Consider the following 16706-nt stretch of genomic DNA (forward strand, 5'->3'; position numbering starts at 1 on the left):
CCTGTCACTTACTTCTATGTCTTTGTTAAAGGTAAATGGCAACAGAGGAATTGTCTTGGTTCTCACTCTCCTCTCCATTCCCACTTCAAGAGAGTAAGGCAGTAAATGATAGAGGAGAGAAAGAATTTGAGGTGCAGAGAGAGAAGGGTCTGATAGAATCGATCTGCTTGTGACCTGAGCTAGATTTTGTGGTCCTGCTCTGGCAAGGGGGGTTGGACATCATGGTCTCTTTGGGTCCCTTCCAGCCCCTGTCATCCTGTGAGGCTTTGATCAGGTCCTCACCACTCAGGAGCTCTGGTACAGAGCCCATTCCAGCAGGAGGGAGCAGAGTCTGGTGGAGAGATTGGAGTAGATGATCTCTGAGGTCCCCTCCAGCCCCTGACATCCTGTGAGCTTGTGATGTGGGAGGTCAGGACATACATCTGAGGGTTAGAAGTGGCCAAACCTTGGGATGCTGTCAGACAAGGGCAGCTGTAGTGTGCGATGAGAGCATCTGCATGGCCCAGTGCTGATACTTCACTCCTTAGCTGCTGTGCAGCACTTCCCTGCCAGCATCACTAATGCCTGAGTGTTTTCCTTTGCAGTTACACAAGTGACCTTCACCTTACCAGGCTAAAAGGAACAGAAGGAGGCACTTACACATTCTTTGTGTCCAACTCTGATGCCAGCTCCTCTGTGACATTCAATGTCTATGTGAAAAGTAAGTAAAGTCAAGGGTCTGAAGTATTTCCTGATGCCACTCACTGCATTTTGTGCAACAGGATGCATGCAAAGGATGCCACAGCCTGGCTCAGCATAAGAGAGGCTTGCTGAAGTGAGGCACTCAGAGTCAGAGAATGGGTTAGGTTGGAAGGGAGCTCAAAGCTCAGCAGTTCCAACCCCCCACATAGGCAGGGACACCTCCCACTAGAACAGGTCGCTCAAGGTCTCATCCAACCTGGCCTTGAACATCTCCAGTCCAGAGGAGGCCACCAAGATGCTGAGAGGGCTGTAGCAGCTCTGCTCTGAGCACAGGCTGAGAGAGTTGGGGCTGTGCAGCCTGGAGAGGAGAAGGCTTGGAGGAGACCTTGGAGTGGCCTTGCAGTATCTGAAGGGGGCCACAGGAAGGGACTATTGACAAGGTCTGGGAATGACAGGAGGAGGAGGAAGAATGGGTTTGAGTTTGCAGAGGGGAGACTGAAAGTGGATGTTAGGAGGAAGTTGTTTGCAGTGAGGGTGGTGAGACACTGGCACAGGCTGCCCAGGGAGGTTGTGGAACACAGAATCCCCCAATGTGATCTTTGATCTTTGATCACATTGGGTGATTCTGTGCTCCACAACCTCCCTGTAGGTGTTTAGGACCAGGTAGGATGAGACCTTGAGTGACCTGTTCTAGTGGGAGGTGGCTGATCCTTCAGCTCCCTTCCAACCTAAACCATCCTCTGATTCTTAATGTCAAGCCCTAAAAGTGCAGAGTGCTTAAATCCACCTCCTCCCTAGTGTGACCTTGCCTGGCAGGGAACATATTCCAGAGGTCACCAAAGGGCATCCAAATAGCTTAGACAGGAAGAAAAGTCCCTGGCAGCTGGAAGCATGGTCTCAAACATAAGCATCTACCATAAGGCTTTGATAATTCAAGGTGGAGCAGGATACACAAGGATTATAATTTGCTTTTTGGCAGCTGAGTTAAGCTATTAATTGCCCTTAATTTGTTTGAGTTGGAAGCAGGCTTTGAAAGCCTTTGTCAGGAGTCTTTCCCACTTGTGCCTTGTGGCACCTGAGGGCTTCTGTATAATCAGTGCCTTACAGAATCCACACAGCCTCACAGACCTGTGTGCTGTCATCCCAGGGGGTGAGCTTGGAGGTCTCTTCAACCTGCTTGATTCTAGGGTTCTGCTATGAGGGGGAGACTGAAGGAGTTTGGGCTGTTCAGTCTGGAGAGAAGGCTCCCAGGTGACCTTATTGTGGCCTTGCAGTGTCTTAAGTGGGATACAAGAAAGCTGGGGAGGGACTTTTTAGGCTGTCAGGTCCTGGGAGGACTGGAATCAAATTAGAAATGGGGAGATTCAGTCTGGATGTTAGGAAGAAGTTGTTCAGCATGAGGGTGTTGAGAGCCTGGAAGGGATTGCACAGGCTGCTGGTGGAAGCCTGCTCCCTTGAGGTGTTTAAGGCCAGGCTGGCTGAGGCTGTGGGCAGCCTGCTCTAGTGTGAGGTGCTGTGAAACACAGGAACACATCCAGGCAGATTTGGAATATCTCCAGAGAAAGAAACTCCACAACCTCTCTGGGCAGCCTGCTCCAGGGCTCTGCACCCTCACTGGAAAGAAGTTTCTCCTCATAGAACCAAGCAGGTTGGCAGAGAGCTCCAAGCTCAGCCAGCCCAACCTAGCACCCAGCCCTGCCCAACCAACCAGACCATGGCACTAAGTGCCCCAGCCAGGCTTGGCTGCAACACCTCCAGCCACGGCCACTCCACCACCTCCCTGGGCAGCCCATTCCAATGCCAATCACTCTCTCTGCCAGGAACTTCCTAACAACATCCAGCCTAGACCTGCCCTGCCACAGCTCCAGACTCTGTCCCCTTCTTCTGGTGCTGGCTGCCTGGCAGCAGAGCCCAACCCCACCTGGCTACAGCCTCCCTGCAGGCAGCTGCAGGCAGCAATGAGCTCTGCCCTGAGCCTCCTCTGCTGCAGGCTGCACCCCCCCAGCTCCCTCAGCCTCTCCTCACAGGGCTCTGCTCCAGGCCCCTCCCCAGCCTTGCTGCCCTTCTCTCCACACCTTCCAGCACCTCAACAGCTCTCTGCAATTCAGGAGCCCACATCTGGACACAGCACTCCAGCTGTGGCCTGAGCAGTGCTGAGCACAGGGGCACAAGAACCTCCCTTGTCCTTATGTTCATGTGGAAGCTCTCGTGCCCTGGCTTATATCCATTGTGCCTTGTCCTGTTGCTGGGTGCCACTGAAGAGAGCCTGGCACCTTCCTCTTGACACCCATCCCTCAAGTATGTATTGATATTAATAAGGTCCTCTCTCAGCCTTCTCTTCTCCAGGCTAAACAGCCCCAGGCCTCTCAGTCTTTCTTCATGGGGAGTGACATTCAAGTCCTGTAATCATCCTTGTAGCTCTCCAATAGATCCCTGTCTCTCTTGAGCTGGGGAACCCAAAACTGGACACAGTATTGCAGCTGTGGTCTCAGCAGGGCAGAGAAATGACCTGTTTCCAGTAGAACACCACCATCATTTGAGTATGAAACACAAACTTATTTGACACAGCACAGTGACCACCAGAGGTGAGTTATGTTCCTTGGAGGTGTTGCAGCCAAGCCTGGTTGGGGCACTTAGTGCCATGGTCTGGTTGGTTGGGCAGGGCTGGGTGCTAGGTTGGGCTGGCTGAGCTTGGAGCTCTCTTCCAACCTGCTTGGTTCTGTGACTGGCCAGGGCTGAGTGCTAGGTTGAACTGGATGAGCTTAGAGCTCTCTTCCAATGTTCTTGATTCTATGATTGGCCAGGGCTGGGTGCTAGGTTGGGCTGGCTGAGCTTGGAGCTCTCTTCCCACTTGCTTGATTGTATGACTGGGCAGGGCTGGGTACTAGGTTGAACTGGATGAGCTTAGAGCTCTCTTCCAATGTTCTTGATTCTATGATTGACCAGGGCTGGGTGCTAGGTTAGGCTGGATGAGCTTGGAGCTCTCTTCCCACTTGCTTGATTCTGTGACTGGCCAGGGCTGGGTGCTAGGTTGGGCTGGCTGAGCTTGGAGCTCTCTTCCAACCTGCCTGATCCTGTGTGAGTGGGTCAGATCCTGACGTGGCATTTTTGTCAGCAAGGGTTTTTGCATAGATTGCTGAGATGTAGCTGGTGATGTTTACACATCTGCCTTGGGCAGGTAATCAGCAGAAAGCAATCAAACAGGTAAAGCAGGATTCATAATCAGGAGAATGCCTTCAGATAAACAGGAATTGATGCTGGAGCAGTTGCTGCAAGAGCTGAGAAGTCAGCCCTGGATTGAAACACCTTTAGCAATTGCATATGCTAATCTGAAACAATGCTGAAATTGCTTCTAGGGGTGGGGGTGGGGTGGGGAAATAATGAACTAATTCATAGCAAATGTGACATTAAGTGAGTAAGGAAGGAAGGAGCTCTGAAATTAGGAGCCAAAAAAGAAAATTACAACTTGACAAGGCTGAGCTGAATTACAATTAAGAAACTGCAGAAGCCTCCAGAGTGGCAAGGTGCAGTGTGTCTAGCAATTAGGAGAGGAATGAGCTTCCAACTAGGATCTGAGTTTAGTGCTAAATAATGTCTGGGCTTAATTATAGGCAACAAAGTGTTGCCTAACTGGTTGGGGCTCCTGCTGGAGAGAGAAACTGCTTGGGGTGGTACAGCCCACGGCAAGATGAGCTCAGAGCTTTGCCCTGCAGAGGGACCTGGCCAGGCTGGATGGGTGGGCAGAGGCCAATGGGATGAGACTGAACAAGGCCAAGTGCAGGGTTCTGCACTTTGGCCAGAACAACCCCAAGCAGGACTAGAGGCTGGGGCCAGAGTGGCTGAGAGCAGGCAGGCAGAGAGGGAGCTGGGGGTGCTGGCAGAGAGGAGCTGCAGAGGAGGCAGCAGTGCCCAGGTGGGCAGCAGAGCCAATGGCATCCTGGGCTGGCTCAGGAGCAGTGTGGGCAGCAGGACAAGGGAGGTTCTTGTGCCCCTGTGCTCAGCACTGCTCAGGCCAGCCCTGGAGTGCTGTGTCCAGTTGTGGGCTCCTGAATTGCAGAGAGCTGCTGAGGTGCTGGAAGGTGTGGAGAGAAGGGCAGCAAGGCTGGGGAGGGGCCTGGAGCAGAGCCCTGTGAGGAGAGGCTGAGGGAGCTGGGGGGGTGCAGCCTGCAGCAGAGGAGGCTCAGGGCAGAGCTCATTGCTGCCTGCAGCTGCCTGCAGGGAGGCTGTAGCCAGGTGGGGTTGGGCTCTGCTGCCAGGCAGCCAGCACCAGAAGAAGGGGACAGAGTCTGAAGCTGTGGCAGGGCAGGTCTAGGCTGGATGTTGTTAGGAAGTTCCTGTCAGAGAGAGTGATTGGCATTGGAATGGGCTGCCCAGGGAGGTGGTGGAGTGGCCGTGGCTGGAGGTGTTGAAGCCAAGCCTGGCTGGGGCACTTAGTGCCATGGTCTGGTTGGTTGGGCAGGGCTGGGTGCTAGGTTGGGCTGGCTGAGCTTGGAGCTCTCTTCCTGCCTGCCTGATTCCCTGCTTCTCTGTGTCTATTCCATGAGCACCAAGATGCTGTGCACTCTCCCAGAGTCCCTCACCCACTGAGCAGGGCTGGAAGCAGAGCTCAACGTTCTGCAGCAGCGTTTGGTCCTCGGTGGTTTGTGTGGAACACAACTCTCTGCTGTAGGGATGGTTTAGGGAACATTTAGTTCCTGCAACGTGAGTCATGAGGAGATGCTGTCTGTGATTGGCAATGTGCATGTGCTTTATTGCCTGTAATTTAATCAGCAAGTAGAATATTCATCAGGAGCTACCTCTGAAGATGGATTTCATCTGAAATAAATCTGTGGTTTTCCCCACTGTAGCTTCAGTGTTTTCAAGAGTCCAATTTTACCTTTCTGTAAAGTTGCAGCATTTAGCTGCTAAGGGCCTCTCCAACCAGCAGAGCAGCAGCATTGTAATAGTGTCTGCTTTATTCCCTGACTTGGTTTTGGGTGATTGTGCAAAGAGGCTTGAGGGAAATAAAGCAAATTCAAGCTTCACCAAGAATAAAACCACCTTGCTGTGTTGATAATACCTTTAGCTGAAGCCTGTGACATGGGACTTTGACAGGCTGCAGAGGTTGACCACAACCAGTGTGCCCAGGTGGGCAGCAGAGCCAATGGCATCCTGGGCTGGCTCAGGAGCAGTGTGGGCAGCAGGACAAGGGAGGTTCTTGTGCCCCTGTGCTCAGCACTGCTCAGGCCAGCCCTGGAGTGCTGTGTCCATTTGTGGGCTCCTGAATTGCAGAGAGCTGTTGAGGTGCTGGCAGGTGTGGAGAGAAGGGCAGCAAGGCTGGGGAGGGGCCTGGAGCAGAGCCCTGTGAGGAGAGGCTGAGGGAGCTGGGGGGGTGCAGCCTGCAGCAGAGGAGGCTCAGGGCAGAGCTCATTGCTGCCTGCAGCTGCCTGCAGGGAGGCTGTAGCCAGGTGGGGTTGGGCTCTGCTGCCAGGCAGCCAGCAGCAGAAGAAGGGGACAGAGTCTGAAGCTGTGCCAGGGCAGGTTCAGGCTGGCTGTGAGGAGGAAGTTGCTGGCAGAGAGAGTGATTGGCATTGGAATGGGCTGCCCAGGGAGGTGGTGGAGTGGCCGTGGCTGGAGGTGTTGCAGCCAAGCCTGGCTGGGGCACTTAGTGCCATGGTCTGGTTGGGCTGGCTGAGCTTGGAGCTCTCTTCCAACCTGCTTGGTTCTGTGATTCTCTGATTCCTTTATCAGACCAACTGCTGGGTGCAGGTGGAATGCACTCAAGCATTCACTGAGGGAACTGCTACGTTCCTGGATGTTGGTGCTTGCAGGACACCAGCTTAGGCACAGGCAGCCTCGAATGTGTGAAGCTCTGTTCACATGAGTGAAGAATGGCTCAGGCTGGAAGGGAGCTCAGAGCTCATCTCCTCCAACCTCCCCACCATGCCCAGGCACACCTCTCAGTTAGATTCAGCTGCTGAAGGCCTCATCCACCCCCAGGGTGTTGAGGATGTTCCCCAGCCTCCCTGGACAGCCTCAGTCTTACCACCCTCCTACTGAAGCACTTCCTAAGATCCAGACTAGAGGTGATGACACACACAAGTTGCTGAGGTGTAGAGCAAATGGCAGTGCAAATTCTGTCTCCCCCTTGTGAGTTGTGACTGTTTGTTCTTTGTTTCTTGCAGCAAAACCAGAGATACTCACTCTGGGAATGCTTAGCAATGGCCTCCTCCAGTGTGTAGCAGCTGGCTTCCCAGCCCCTACCATCTACTGGTATTTCTGCCCAGGAACTGAGCAGAGGTGAGTTAAGCAACCCAGGGGCTCTGAGGCTTATTGCAGAGGCAGCACCCCCAATTTATAATCATAATAAAAGAAGGAAGAGGATGAAATGGCTCTGTCACATTCAAACCCTGCATGAACGAAACCTGCTGGCTGCTTGGCACATCCCTAAAGAGACAGCAGAGTGTCACTGTGCAGTGAGCACTTGGGAAGCACAGCAAAACATGGCTTGGGTTGACCTCTGTTGTGGAAGTGCCTGGGGACCTGGTGACAGGCTGCAGAGGTGGGCACAAGCCAAGCTCAGGAGGTGCAACAAGACCAAGGGCAAGGTCCTGCAGCTGGGTGGAGGCAATGCCAAGCACAACTCCAGGCTGGGCAGTGAGTGGCTGCAGAGCAGCCCTGAGCAGAGGCACTTGGGGGTGCTGCTGGAGGAGAAGCTCCACAGGAGCCAGCAGTGTGCACTTGCAGCCCAGAAAGCCAAGCAGAGCCTGGGCTGCAGCAGCAGTAGTGTGGCCAGCAGGGCCAGGGAGGGGATTCTCCCCCTCTGCTCTGCTCTGCTGAGACCTCACCTGGAGTCCTGCATCCAGCTCTGGAGCCCCTGGGACAAGAGGGCTGTGGAGATGCTGGAGAGTGTCCAGAGCAGGGCCAGGAGGATGCTGAGAGGCTGCAGCAGCTCTGCTGTGAGCACAGACTGAAAGAGTTGGGGCTGTGCAGGCTGGAGCAGAGGAGGCTCCCAGGGGACCTTCTTGTGGCCTGCCAGGATCTGAAGGGGGACACAAAAAAGCTGGGGAGGGACTTTTGAGGCTGTGAGGGAGTGACAGGAGTGGGAGGAATGGAGCAAAGCTGGAGGTGGGGAGAGTGAGGCTGGAGGTGAGGAGGAAGTTGTTGAGCAGGAGAGTGGTGAGAGGCTGGCAGGGGTTGCCCTGGGAGGTGGTTGAGGCCCCATGGCTGGAGGTGTTTGAGGCCAGGATGGCTGAGGCTGTGTGCAGCCTGCTCTAGGGTAGGGTGTCCCTGGGCATGGCAGGGGGGGTGGACTTGACGAGCTCTTTGGGTCCCTTCCAACCCCTAACATTCTGTGATCTCTTTGGGTCCCTTTTAAGCCCTGACAACCTATGAAAGGCAGCAGTGGACTTAACAGACCTGTAGGTCCCTCTAGCCAAAAAGCAAGTGGTGACCAAGGGAGTGAGGCTTGGTGCCTGTATCATTTCACCCACTGCACCGAGGACAAGCAGGGTGTGATGAGCAGGCTGAGCTCCGAGGCTCAGCGGTTCAGCCCAGTCCCTTTCCAGAGCAGCATCCCTTAGCTGTCTGCTGGGCTGGCAGCAGGGACCTGGCACCCGCTGCACGCCGACGAGCCGTGGCAGGGGGGTGCCAGCGCCGTTTCCCGCAGGTGTTTCGACTCGCCAACCCTCTCCCCCACCGACGTCAAAGTCAGCGACGCCAACTCGTCGGCGCCGTCCTTCGAGCGGGTGCTGGTGGAGAGCACCGTCAACGCCAGCGCCTTCCGCAGCACCGGCACCGTCTGCTGCGAGGCTGCCAGCAACGGCGACAGGAGCTCTGCCTTCTACAACTTCGCCATCAAAGGTGAGAGCCTCACCGGCTGCCCTCCCCCACCGCCCTCGGGAGGGGCACGGAACTGCTGCAGAGAGCCCAGCACAGAGCCACAGAGGTGCTGGAGGGAATGGAACAGCTCTGTTAGGAGCAGAGCCTGAGGCAGCTGGGGCTGTGCTGCTGGGACAGGAGGAGCTGAGAGGTGACCTCAGCAGTGGTTCTCAGTGTGTGCAGGTGAGTGGCAGGAGCTGGAGCCAGGCTCTGCTGGGTGATGCCCAGGGACAGCACAAGAGGCACTGGGTGGCAGCTGAGGCAGAGGAAGCTTCATGGAAACATGAGGAGGATTTTTTCCCTGTGAGGGTGGCAGAGCCCTGGCACAGGCTGCCCAGGGGGGCTGTGGAGTCTCCTTCTCTGGAGATATTCAAACCCAGCCTGGCTGTGCTGCTGTGTGATCTGCTCTGGGTGCTGCTGCTGTGGCAGGGGGTTGGACTGGGTGAGCTTTGGGGGTCCCTTCCAGCCCCTGACCTTCTGTGACTGATTCTGTGATTCTGCTGTAGAGGCTTGAAGAACTTGAACATGTGGGTGTCCTTCGTGCCTCTCTTCTCTCTGTGCCCCCTCTCTCTGTCCCCCCTCCTCTCTCTCTCTCTGTCCCCCTCCTCTCTCTCTCTCTGTCCCCCTCCTCTCTCTCTCTCTGTCCCACTTCTCTCTCTCTCTCTCTCTGTCCCACTTCTCTCTCTCTCTCTCTCTGTCCCACTTCTCTCTCTCTCTCTCTCTGTCCCCCCTCTCTCTCTCTCTCTCTCTCTCTCTCTGTGTCCCCTCTCTCTCTCTCTCTGTGTCCCCTCTCTCTCTCTCTCTGTCCCCCCTCTCTCTCTCTCTCTGTCCCCCCTCTCTCTCTCTCTCTGTCCCCCCTCTCTCTCTCTCTCTGTCCCCCCTCTCTCTCTCTCTCTGTCCCCCCTCTCTCTCTCTCTCTGTGTCCCCTCTCTCTCTCTCTCTGTGTCCCCTCTCTCTCTCTGTCCCCCCTCTCTCTCTCTGTCCCCCCTCTCTCTCTCTGTCCCCTCTCTCTCTCTCTGTCCCCCCTCTCTCTCTCTCTGTCCCCCCTCTCTCTCTCTCTCTCTGTCCCCCCCCTCTCTCTCTCTCTCTCTCTGTCCCCCCCCCCTCTCTCTCTCTCTCTGTCCCCCCCCCCTCTCTCTCTCTCTCTGTCCCCCCTCTCTCTCTCTCTCTCTCTCTGTCCCCCCTCTCTCTCTCTCTCTCTCTCTGTCCCCCCTCTCTCTCTCTCTCTCTCTCTCTCTGTCCCCCCTCTCTCTCTCTCTCTCTCTCTCTCTGTCCCCCCCCCCTCTCTGTCCCCCCCCCCTCTCTCTCTCTCTCTCTCCCCCCTCTCTCTCTCTCTCTCTCTCTGTCCCCCCTCTCTCTCTCTCTCTCTCTCTCTCTCTCTGTCCCCTCTCTCTCTCTCTCTCTCTCTCTCTGTCCCCCCCCCTCTCTCTCCCCTCTCTCTCTGATCACATTGGGTGATTCTGTGCTCCACACCCTCCCTGGAGGTGTCCAAGGCCAGGGTGGGTGAGTCCTTGAGCGACCTGTTCTAGTGGGAAATGTCCCTACCTATGGCTTTGAGCTCCCTCCCAGCCTAACCCATTCCCTGGTTCCATGGCTATGTTTTTCCCCTCCTGTTCACCCTTTAAAGGGGATTTTCTCCTCTCTCCTTCCAGAGAAGATCCGAACCCATACTCTCTTCACCCCCCTACTGATCGCCTTTGGCGTGGCTGCGGGGCTGATGTGCATCGTCGTGGTGGTCCTGGTGTACATCTACTTGCAGGTGAAGCCCAAAGCCCCCTCCTCTAGCCTCAGCTGCCCTTGGGGGCTGCAGGAGTGACAGCTTTTCTCCTCCTTCTTTTCCAGAAACCCAAATATGAAGTCCAGTGGAAAGTTGTTGAAGAAATAAATGGCAACAACTACGTCTACATCGACCCAACGCAGCTCCCTTACGACCACAAGTGGGAGTTCCCTAGAAACAGGCTGAGTTTTGGTTAGTTCAGGTTGATTTGGCCTCAGAAAGAGAGGCCTGGGGACCAGCCCAGCAAAGGGGGGAGTGGGGCAAAAATGGTGGTGAGCAGTAGTGCAGAGAGTGAGGAAGGCTCAGGCAAAAAGAAAAGCAAGCAGGTGCCTCTCAGGAGGGCTTGGCTGAGATAGAAGAGGAAATGCTGAACTCTTCTTGGGGGGAGAGAAGTGCTCCAGGGTGCCCTCAACAACCACTCGAAGAGTGGGGAGAGCCTGGAGTGGATTGCCCATGGAGGTGGTTGAGGCTACATCCCTGGAGCTGTTTAGTGCAAGGCTGGATGGCTCTCTCTTCTCTTCTCTCTCTCTCTCTCTCTCTCTCTTCTCTCTCTCTCTTCTCTCTCTCTTCTCTCTCTTCTCTCTCTCTCTTCTCTCTCTTCTCTAGCTTCGCTTCTCTTCTCTTCTCTTCTCTTCTCTTCTCTTCTCTTCTCTTCTCTTCTCTTCTCTTCTCTCTCTTCTCTTCTCTTCTCTCTCTTCTCTTCTCTCTCTTCTCTTCTCTTCTCTCTCTTCTCTTCTCTCTCTTCTCTTCTCTCTCTTCTCTTCTCTCTCTTCTCTTCTCTCTCTTCTCTTCTCTCTCTTCTCTCTCTCTCTTCTCTCTCTCTCTTCTCTCTCTCTCTTCTCTCTCTCTCTTCTCTCTCTCTCCTGGGGGCAGTTGTGGAGCCCCCAGCACAAGCAGGACATGGAAGTGTTGGAGCCAGTGCAGAGGAGGCCACCAAGATGCTGAGAGGGCTGCAGCAGCTCTGCTGTGAGCACAGGCTGGGAGAGTTGGGGCTCTGCAGCCTGGAGAGGAGAAGGCTTGGAGGAGACCTTGGAGTGGCCTTGCAGGATCTGCAGGGGGCTCCAGGAGGGCTGGGGAGGGACTATTGACAAGGTCTGGGAATGAGAGGAGGAGGAGGAATGGGTTTGAAGTGGCAGAGGGGAGGTTGGAGCTGGATGTCATGAAGAAGTTGTTTGCAGTGAGGGTGGTGAGACACTGGCACAGGTTGCCCAGGGAGGTTGTGGAGCACAGAATCCCCCAATGTGATCTGTGATCACATTGGGGGATTCTGTGCTCCACAACCTCCCTGGAGGTGTTCCAGGCCAGGTTGGATGAGGCCTTGAGCAACCTGTTCTAGTGAGAGGTGTCCCTGCCTATGGCAGAAGGATTGGAACTGGCTGAGCTTTGAGCTCCCTCCCAACCTAAACCATTCTCTGACTGTCCCTGCTGAGTGCAGGTGGCTTGGGCTGGATGACCTTTGGAGATCCCTTCCAACCCAAACCATTCTCTGCCTTGTGTGATGTATTTGTTGTGCTTCATTAGGTAAAACCCTTGGTGCTGGAGCTTTTGGGAAGGTTGTTGAAGCCACTGCTTATGGTCTCTTCAAATCTGATGCTGCTATGACAGTGGCAGTGAAGATGTTGAAAAGTAAGTTGCTCTCCTCCAGGGCTCAATCTCTTCTCCCTTCCTTTTTGGTCAGTGCTTTAGGTGCTGAATGTTGTGCTTTTTGCCCTGCAGCCAGTGCTCACCTGACAGAGAGGGAAGCCTTGATGTCAGAGCTGAAAGTGCTGAGTTACCTTGGAAACCACATCAATATTGTCAACCTGCTGGGAGCCTGCACTGTTGGAGGTGAGGGTTAGCTACAGGTTATGCATGGTTATTCCCCTTCCTCTTTTGGGCAGCCGAGTCCAGGCAATCCCAAGCACCAATATAGGCTGGGAAGTGACTGGCAGCTGGGAGGGACTTTTTAGACTGGCAGCTGAAAGGGAATTTTAGGGTCTCAGTGAGTGCCAGGAGTGGGGGGAATGGAGCACAGCTGGAGGTGGGGAGAGTCAGGCTGGAGGTGAGGAGGAAGTTGTTGAGCAGGAGAGTGGTGAGAGGCTGGCAGGGGTTGCCCAGGGAGGTGGTTGAGGCCCCATGGCTGGAGGTGTTTGAGGCCAGGCTGGCTGAGGCTGTGTGCAGCCTGCTCTAGGGTAGGGTGTCCCTGGGCATGGCAGGGGGTTGGAACTGGCTGCTCCTTGTGGTCCCTTCCAGCCCTGACTGATTCTATGCTTCTATAGCTGGAGAGCAGCCCTGAGGAGAGGGACTTGAGGAGTGCTGCTGGAGGAGAAGCCAATCTGAGCTGTCAGTGTTGCTCTGGCAGCCCAGGGAGCAGCCAGAGCCTGGGCTGCAGCAGGAGCAGTGTGGGCAGCAGGGCCAGGGAAGGGATCCTGCCCCTCTGCTCCACACTGCTGAGACCTCACCTGCAGTACTGCATCCAGTGCTGGAGCCCCTGGGGCTGGAAGGTGTCCAGAGCAGGGCCAGGAGGATGAGCAGAGGGCTGGAGCTGCTCTGCTGTGAGAAGAGACTGAGGCAGCTGGGGCTGTTCAGTCTGGAGCAGAGGAGGCTCCCAGGTGACCTTCTTGTGGCCTTCCAGGATCTGAAGGGGGCCACAAGAAAGCTGGGGAGGGACTTTTGAGGCTCTGAGTTACTGCTGGTTAGGTTTTAGGCTCACCCTGCAAGTCTTGGTGGGACTACTGCAGCTGTGGCTCAACAAGGAGGTTGCTGTGACCTATTTTTCATGTGAGCCTTTGTGCTTCTCCTTCCTGGGAGCTGTCAGAATGCAGGGCAGAGGTTTTGCCCTCAACCACATCGTTTTTCACAAGAAAGAATACTTGAACTGGTTCCTTTTAGGTACCTCCCAGGGGGAAGTTACCAGACCTGCCTTGTGTAGCCTTCCCAAGCCTTAATCCCTTAAGGCACTGCCAGAGCTACAAACTCTCAGCAGCAGAAAGCTGGGAGAGAGGAGGAGGGGGAAAAAGGTTCCCAAACAAAGAATTACACAGCCCCAAAACGTTTTGCTTTTAATGTGAGTTTAATACCTTTGTTTCCAGAGAGCTGCAGCAGCTCTGCTCAGAGGACAGGCTGAGAGAGTTGGGGCTCTGCAGCCTGGAGAGGAGAAGGCTTTGAGGAGACCTTGGAGTGGCATTCCAGGATCTGAAGGGGGCTGCAGGAGGGCTGAAGGGGGCTGCAGGAGGGCTGGAGGTGACAAGGTCTGGGAATGAGAGGAGGAATGGGTTTGAAGTGGCAGAGGAGAGATTGAAAGTGGATGTTAGGAAGAAGTTGTTTGCAGTGAGGGTGGTGAGACACTGGCACAGGTTGCCCAGGGAGGTTGTGGAGCACAGAATCACCCAATGTGATCTTTGATCACATTGGGTGATTCTGTGCTCCACAACCTCCCTGGAGGTGTTTAGGACCAGGTTGGATGAGACCTTGAGCAACCTCCAATAGGCTGATGGAGTCCTGTGCCTTATTTAATTAGGTGCATTTTAATCTGGTGCTGCTTACAGAAATGTTTTGCTCTTTTAAGGTTGTTTGCTTTGCTTTTCAAAGGAAAAAAAAAAGAGAGCTGATAAAATAAGTCGTGGTAAAGCCTTTCTCACTCAGTGATTTAAACATAGGATGGAAACATTGGATGCTCAGAGGGCTGCAGCAGCTCTGCTGTGAGCACAGCCTGAAAGAGTTGGGGCTGTGCAGGCTGGAGCAGAGGAGGCTCCCAGGGCACCTTCTTGTAGCCTTCCAGGATCCGAAGGGGGCTCCAAAAAAGCTGGGGAGGGACTTTTGAGGCTGTGAGGGAGTGGCAGGAGGTGGGGGGAATGGAGCAAAGATGGGGGTGGAGAGAGTGAAGCCAGAGAGTCAGCGACCACAAGGAGCAGCCAGTTCCAACCCCCTGCCATGCCCAGGGACACCCTACCCTAGAGCAGGCTGCACACAGCCTCAGCCAGCCTGGCCTCAAACACCTCCAGGGAGCAGACCAGATTGGCTCAGGATACCTCTGTTTGATCTATAAACATCCATGCAGGAGAGGTCTTCAATTCTCCCCTGCTGCTTCCAGACCTTGTGCTGTGGCTGTTCTCTATGGATGATTTTTCTCCTCCCTCCCCCACCCCCAGACAGGCTGCAAAATTACAGCAGCCTGCCTCAATTCCAAAAGGTTCACTGAAAAGGGAGTGTGGAGCCCTGCTGTAAACAGGAGTGAATCAAAAGGATGAATGTTGGTTGGGAGCCTGAATCGCTCCAGCCTTGGGAAGAAATCACTTCCTCCAGGAACTGAGCAAAAGCAAACAGCTGTGGCTGGCCAAAAACGTCAGCACATGGGGGAGAGAGGAGGTGGAAGGGGGGGAAAAAAAGAGTGATTTGTTTGATTTTCTGTGGAGACATTGCAGAGGCCAAGGGGAGGAGGCTTGACAAGGGCAATGCCTTGGGGACTGAGTCCAGCATCAGTGAGCTTGCAGATGACACCAAGCTAGGAGCAGCTGTGGAGATGTTGGAGGGTAGAAGAGCCTTGCAGAGGGACCTGGCCAGGCTGGATGGGTGGGCAGAGGCCAATGGGATGAGAGTGAACAAGGCCAAGGGCAGGGTTCTGCACTTTGGCCACAACAACCCCAAGCAGCACTGCAGGCTGGGGCCAGAGTGGCTGAGAGCAGCCAGGCAGAGAGGGAGCTGGGGGTGGTGGGAGAGAGGAGCTGAAGAGGAGGCAGCAGTGCCCAGGTGGGCAGCAGAGCCAATGGCATCCTGGGCTGGCTCAGGAGCAGTGTGGGCAGCAGGACAAGGGAGGTTCTTGTGGCCCTGTGCTCAGCTCTGCTCAGGCCAGCCCTGGAGTGCTGTGTCCAGTTGTGGGCTCCTGAATTGCAGAGAGCTGCTGAGGTGCTGGAAGGTGTGGAGAGAAGGGCAGCAAGGCTGGGGAGGGGCCTGGAGCACAGCCCTGTGAGGAGAGGCTGAGGGAGCTGGGGGTGTGCAGCCTGCAGCAGAGGAGGCTCAGGGCAGAGCTCATTGCTGCCTGCAGCTGCCTGCAGGGAGGCTGTAGCCAGGTGGGGTTGGGCTCTGCTGCCAGGCAGCCAGCACCAGAAGAAGGGGACAGAGGCTCAAGCTGTGGCAGGGCAGGTCTAGGCTGGCTGTGAGGAGGAAGTTCCTGGCAGAGAGAGTGATTGGCATTGGAATGGGCTGCCCAGGGAGGTGGTGGAGTGGCCGTGCACCTCAACAGCTCTCTGCAATTCAGGAGCCCACAACTGGACACAGCACTCCAGGGGTGGCCTGAGCAGTGCTGAGCACAGGGGCACAAGAACCTCCCTTGTCCTGCTGCCCACACTGCTCCTGAGCCAGCCCAGGATGCCATTGGCTCTGCTGCCCACCTGGGCACTGCTGCCTCCTCTGCAGCTCCTCTCTGCCAGCACCCCCAGCTCCCTCTCTGCCTGGCTGCTCTCAGCCTCTCTGGCCCCAGCCTGCAGTGCTGCTTGGGGTTGTTGTGGTGGTGGTGTTGTGGTGTCTTGTCCTAGCCCAGGCTGTGTGCTTAGCTGAATGCTGCCTCCTGCTTTGAAATCAATGCTCAATCTGCTTTCTAACACCTCCCCTGCACCTACAGGTCCCACTCTGGTCATTACAGAATATTGCTGCTATGGGGATCTGTTGAATTTCCTCAGAAGGAAGCGAGATTCCTTTATCTGTCCCAAGCATGAGGAGCATGCAGAAGCAGCAGTCTATGAGAACCTCCTGCACCAGGCAGAGCCTGCAGCGTAAGTCTGACCTGCTCCATCTACTCCTCTGTCTACAACACTGGGAGGGAAGAGGTACCAGAGTTGGTAAGAGGAGGATCACAGGATAGTGGGCTTGGAAAGGGGCCATGAATGATCATCCAGTCCAGCAGGAGCAGCCAGGGCAGGGCATAGCATGCAGGAACACATCCAGGGGGGGTTTGACTGTCTCCATGCCTCAGCTTCTAGCCACTGCCCCATTCCTAAGGCCACCCTGGTCCTAAAGTCTTTATTTAGGAGCTCTTCACTTTTTTTTTCCCAATAGTGTCCTTAAAGGAGCCCTCAGAGGGCAGGGATCCAGCCAGAGGTCAGAGCACCTCTCCTGTATGGACAGGCTGAGGGAGCTGGGGGTGCTCAGTCTGGAGAAGAGAAGGTTCCAGGGAGACCTAATGGAGACCTTCCAATACCTGAAGGGATCATCCAAGAAAGGCATAGAAAGAGTTTGTAAAAGCCTGCAGGGATAGGATGGGGGGAAATGGTTTGAAAGGAGAAGTCAGTGACATGCACAGAGCATTCAGTGCACCCTCACAGGTGTGCAGGTGGCACCAGGCTGTGTGGCACAGGTGACTTGCTAGAGGGCAGGGATCCATCCAGAGGGACCTGGGCAGGCTGCAGAGCTG

General features: G+C 55.2%; 1 protein-coding gene across 1 annotated transcript in view; it reads left to right on the forward strand.

The window, feature by feature from the left end:
- Positions 1 to 16706, forward strand: part of KIT (KIT proto-oncogene, receptor tyrosine kinase) — a 79814-nt gene that overhangs the window by 51390 nt on the left and 11718 nt on the right. Inside the window, exons 7-14 of the mRNA XM_064149289.1 lie at positions 585 to 700; positions 6846 to 6960; positions 8330 to 8523; positions 10194 to 10300; positions 10384 to 10510; positions 11840 to 11944; positions 12035 to 12145; positions 15918 to 16068. Coding sequence (XP_064005359.1) covers positions 585 to 700; positions 6846 to 6960; positions 8330 to 8523; positions 10194 to 10300; positions 10384 to 10510; positions 11840 to 11944; positions 12035 to 12145; positions 15918 to 16068 — 1026 coding nt within the window. The remainder of the gene's footprint in view (positions 1 to 584; positions 701 to 6845; positions 6961 to 8329; positions 8524 to 10193; positions 10301 to 10383; positions 10511 to 11839; positions 11945 to 12034; positions 12146 to 15917; positions 16069 to 16706) is intronic.

The sequence above is a fragment of the Pogoniulus pusillus genome, chromosome 9 (assembly GCF_015220805.1).
Source record: "Pogoniulus pusillus isolate bPogPus1 chromosome 9, bPogPus1.pri, whole genome shotgun sequence".
NCBI lineage: Eukaryota > Metazoa > Chordata > Aves > Piciformes > Lybiidae > Pogoniulus > Pogoniulus pusillus.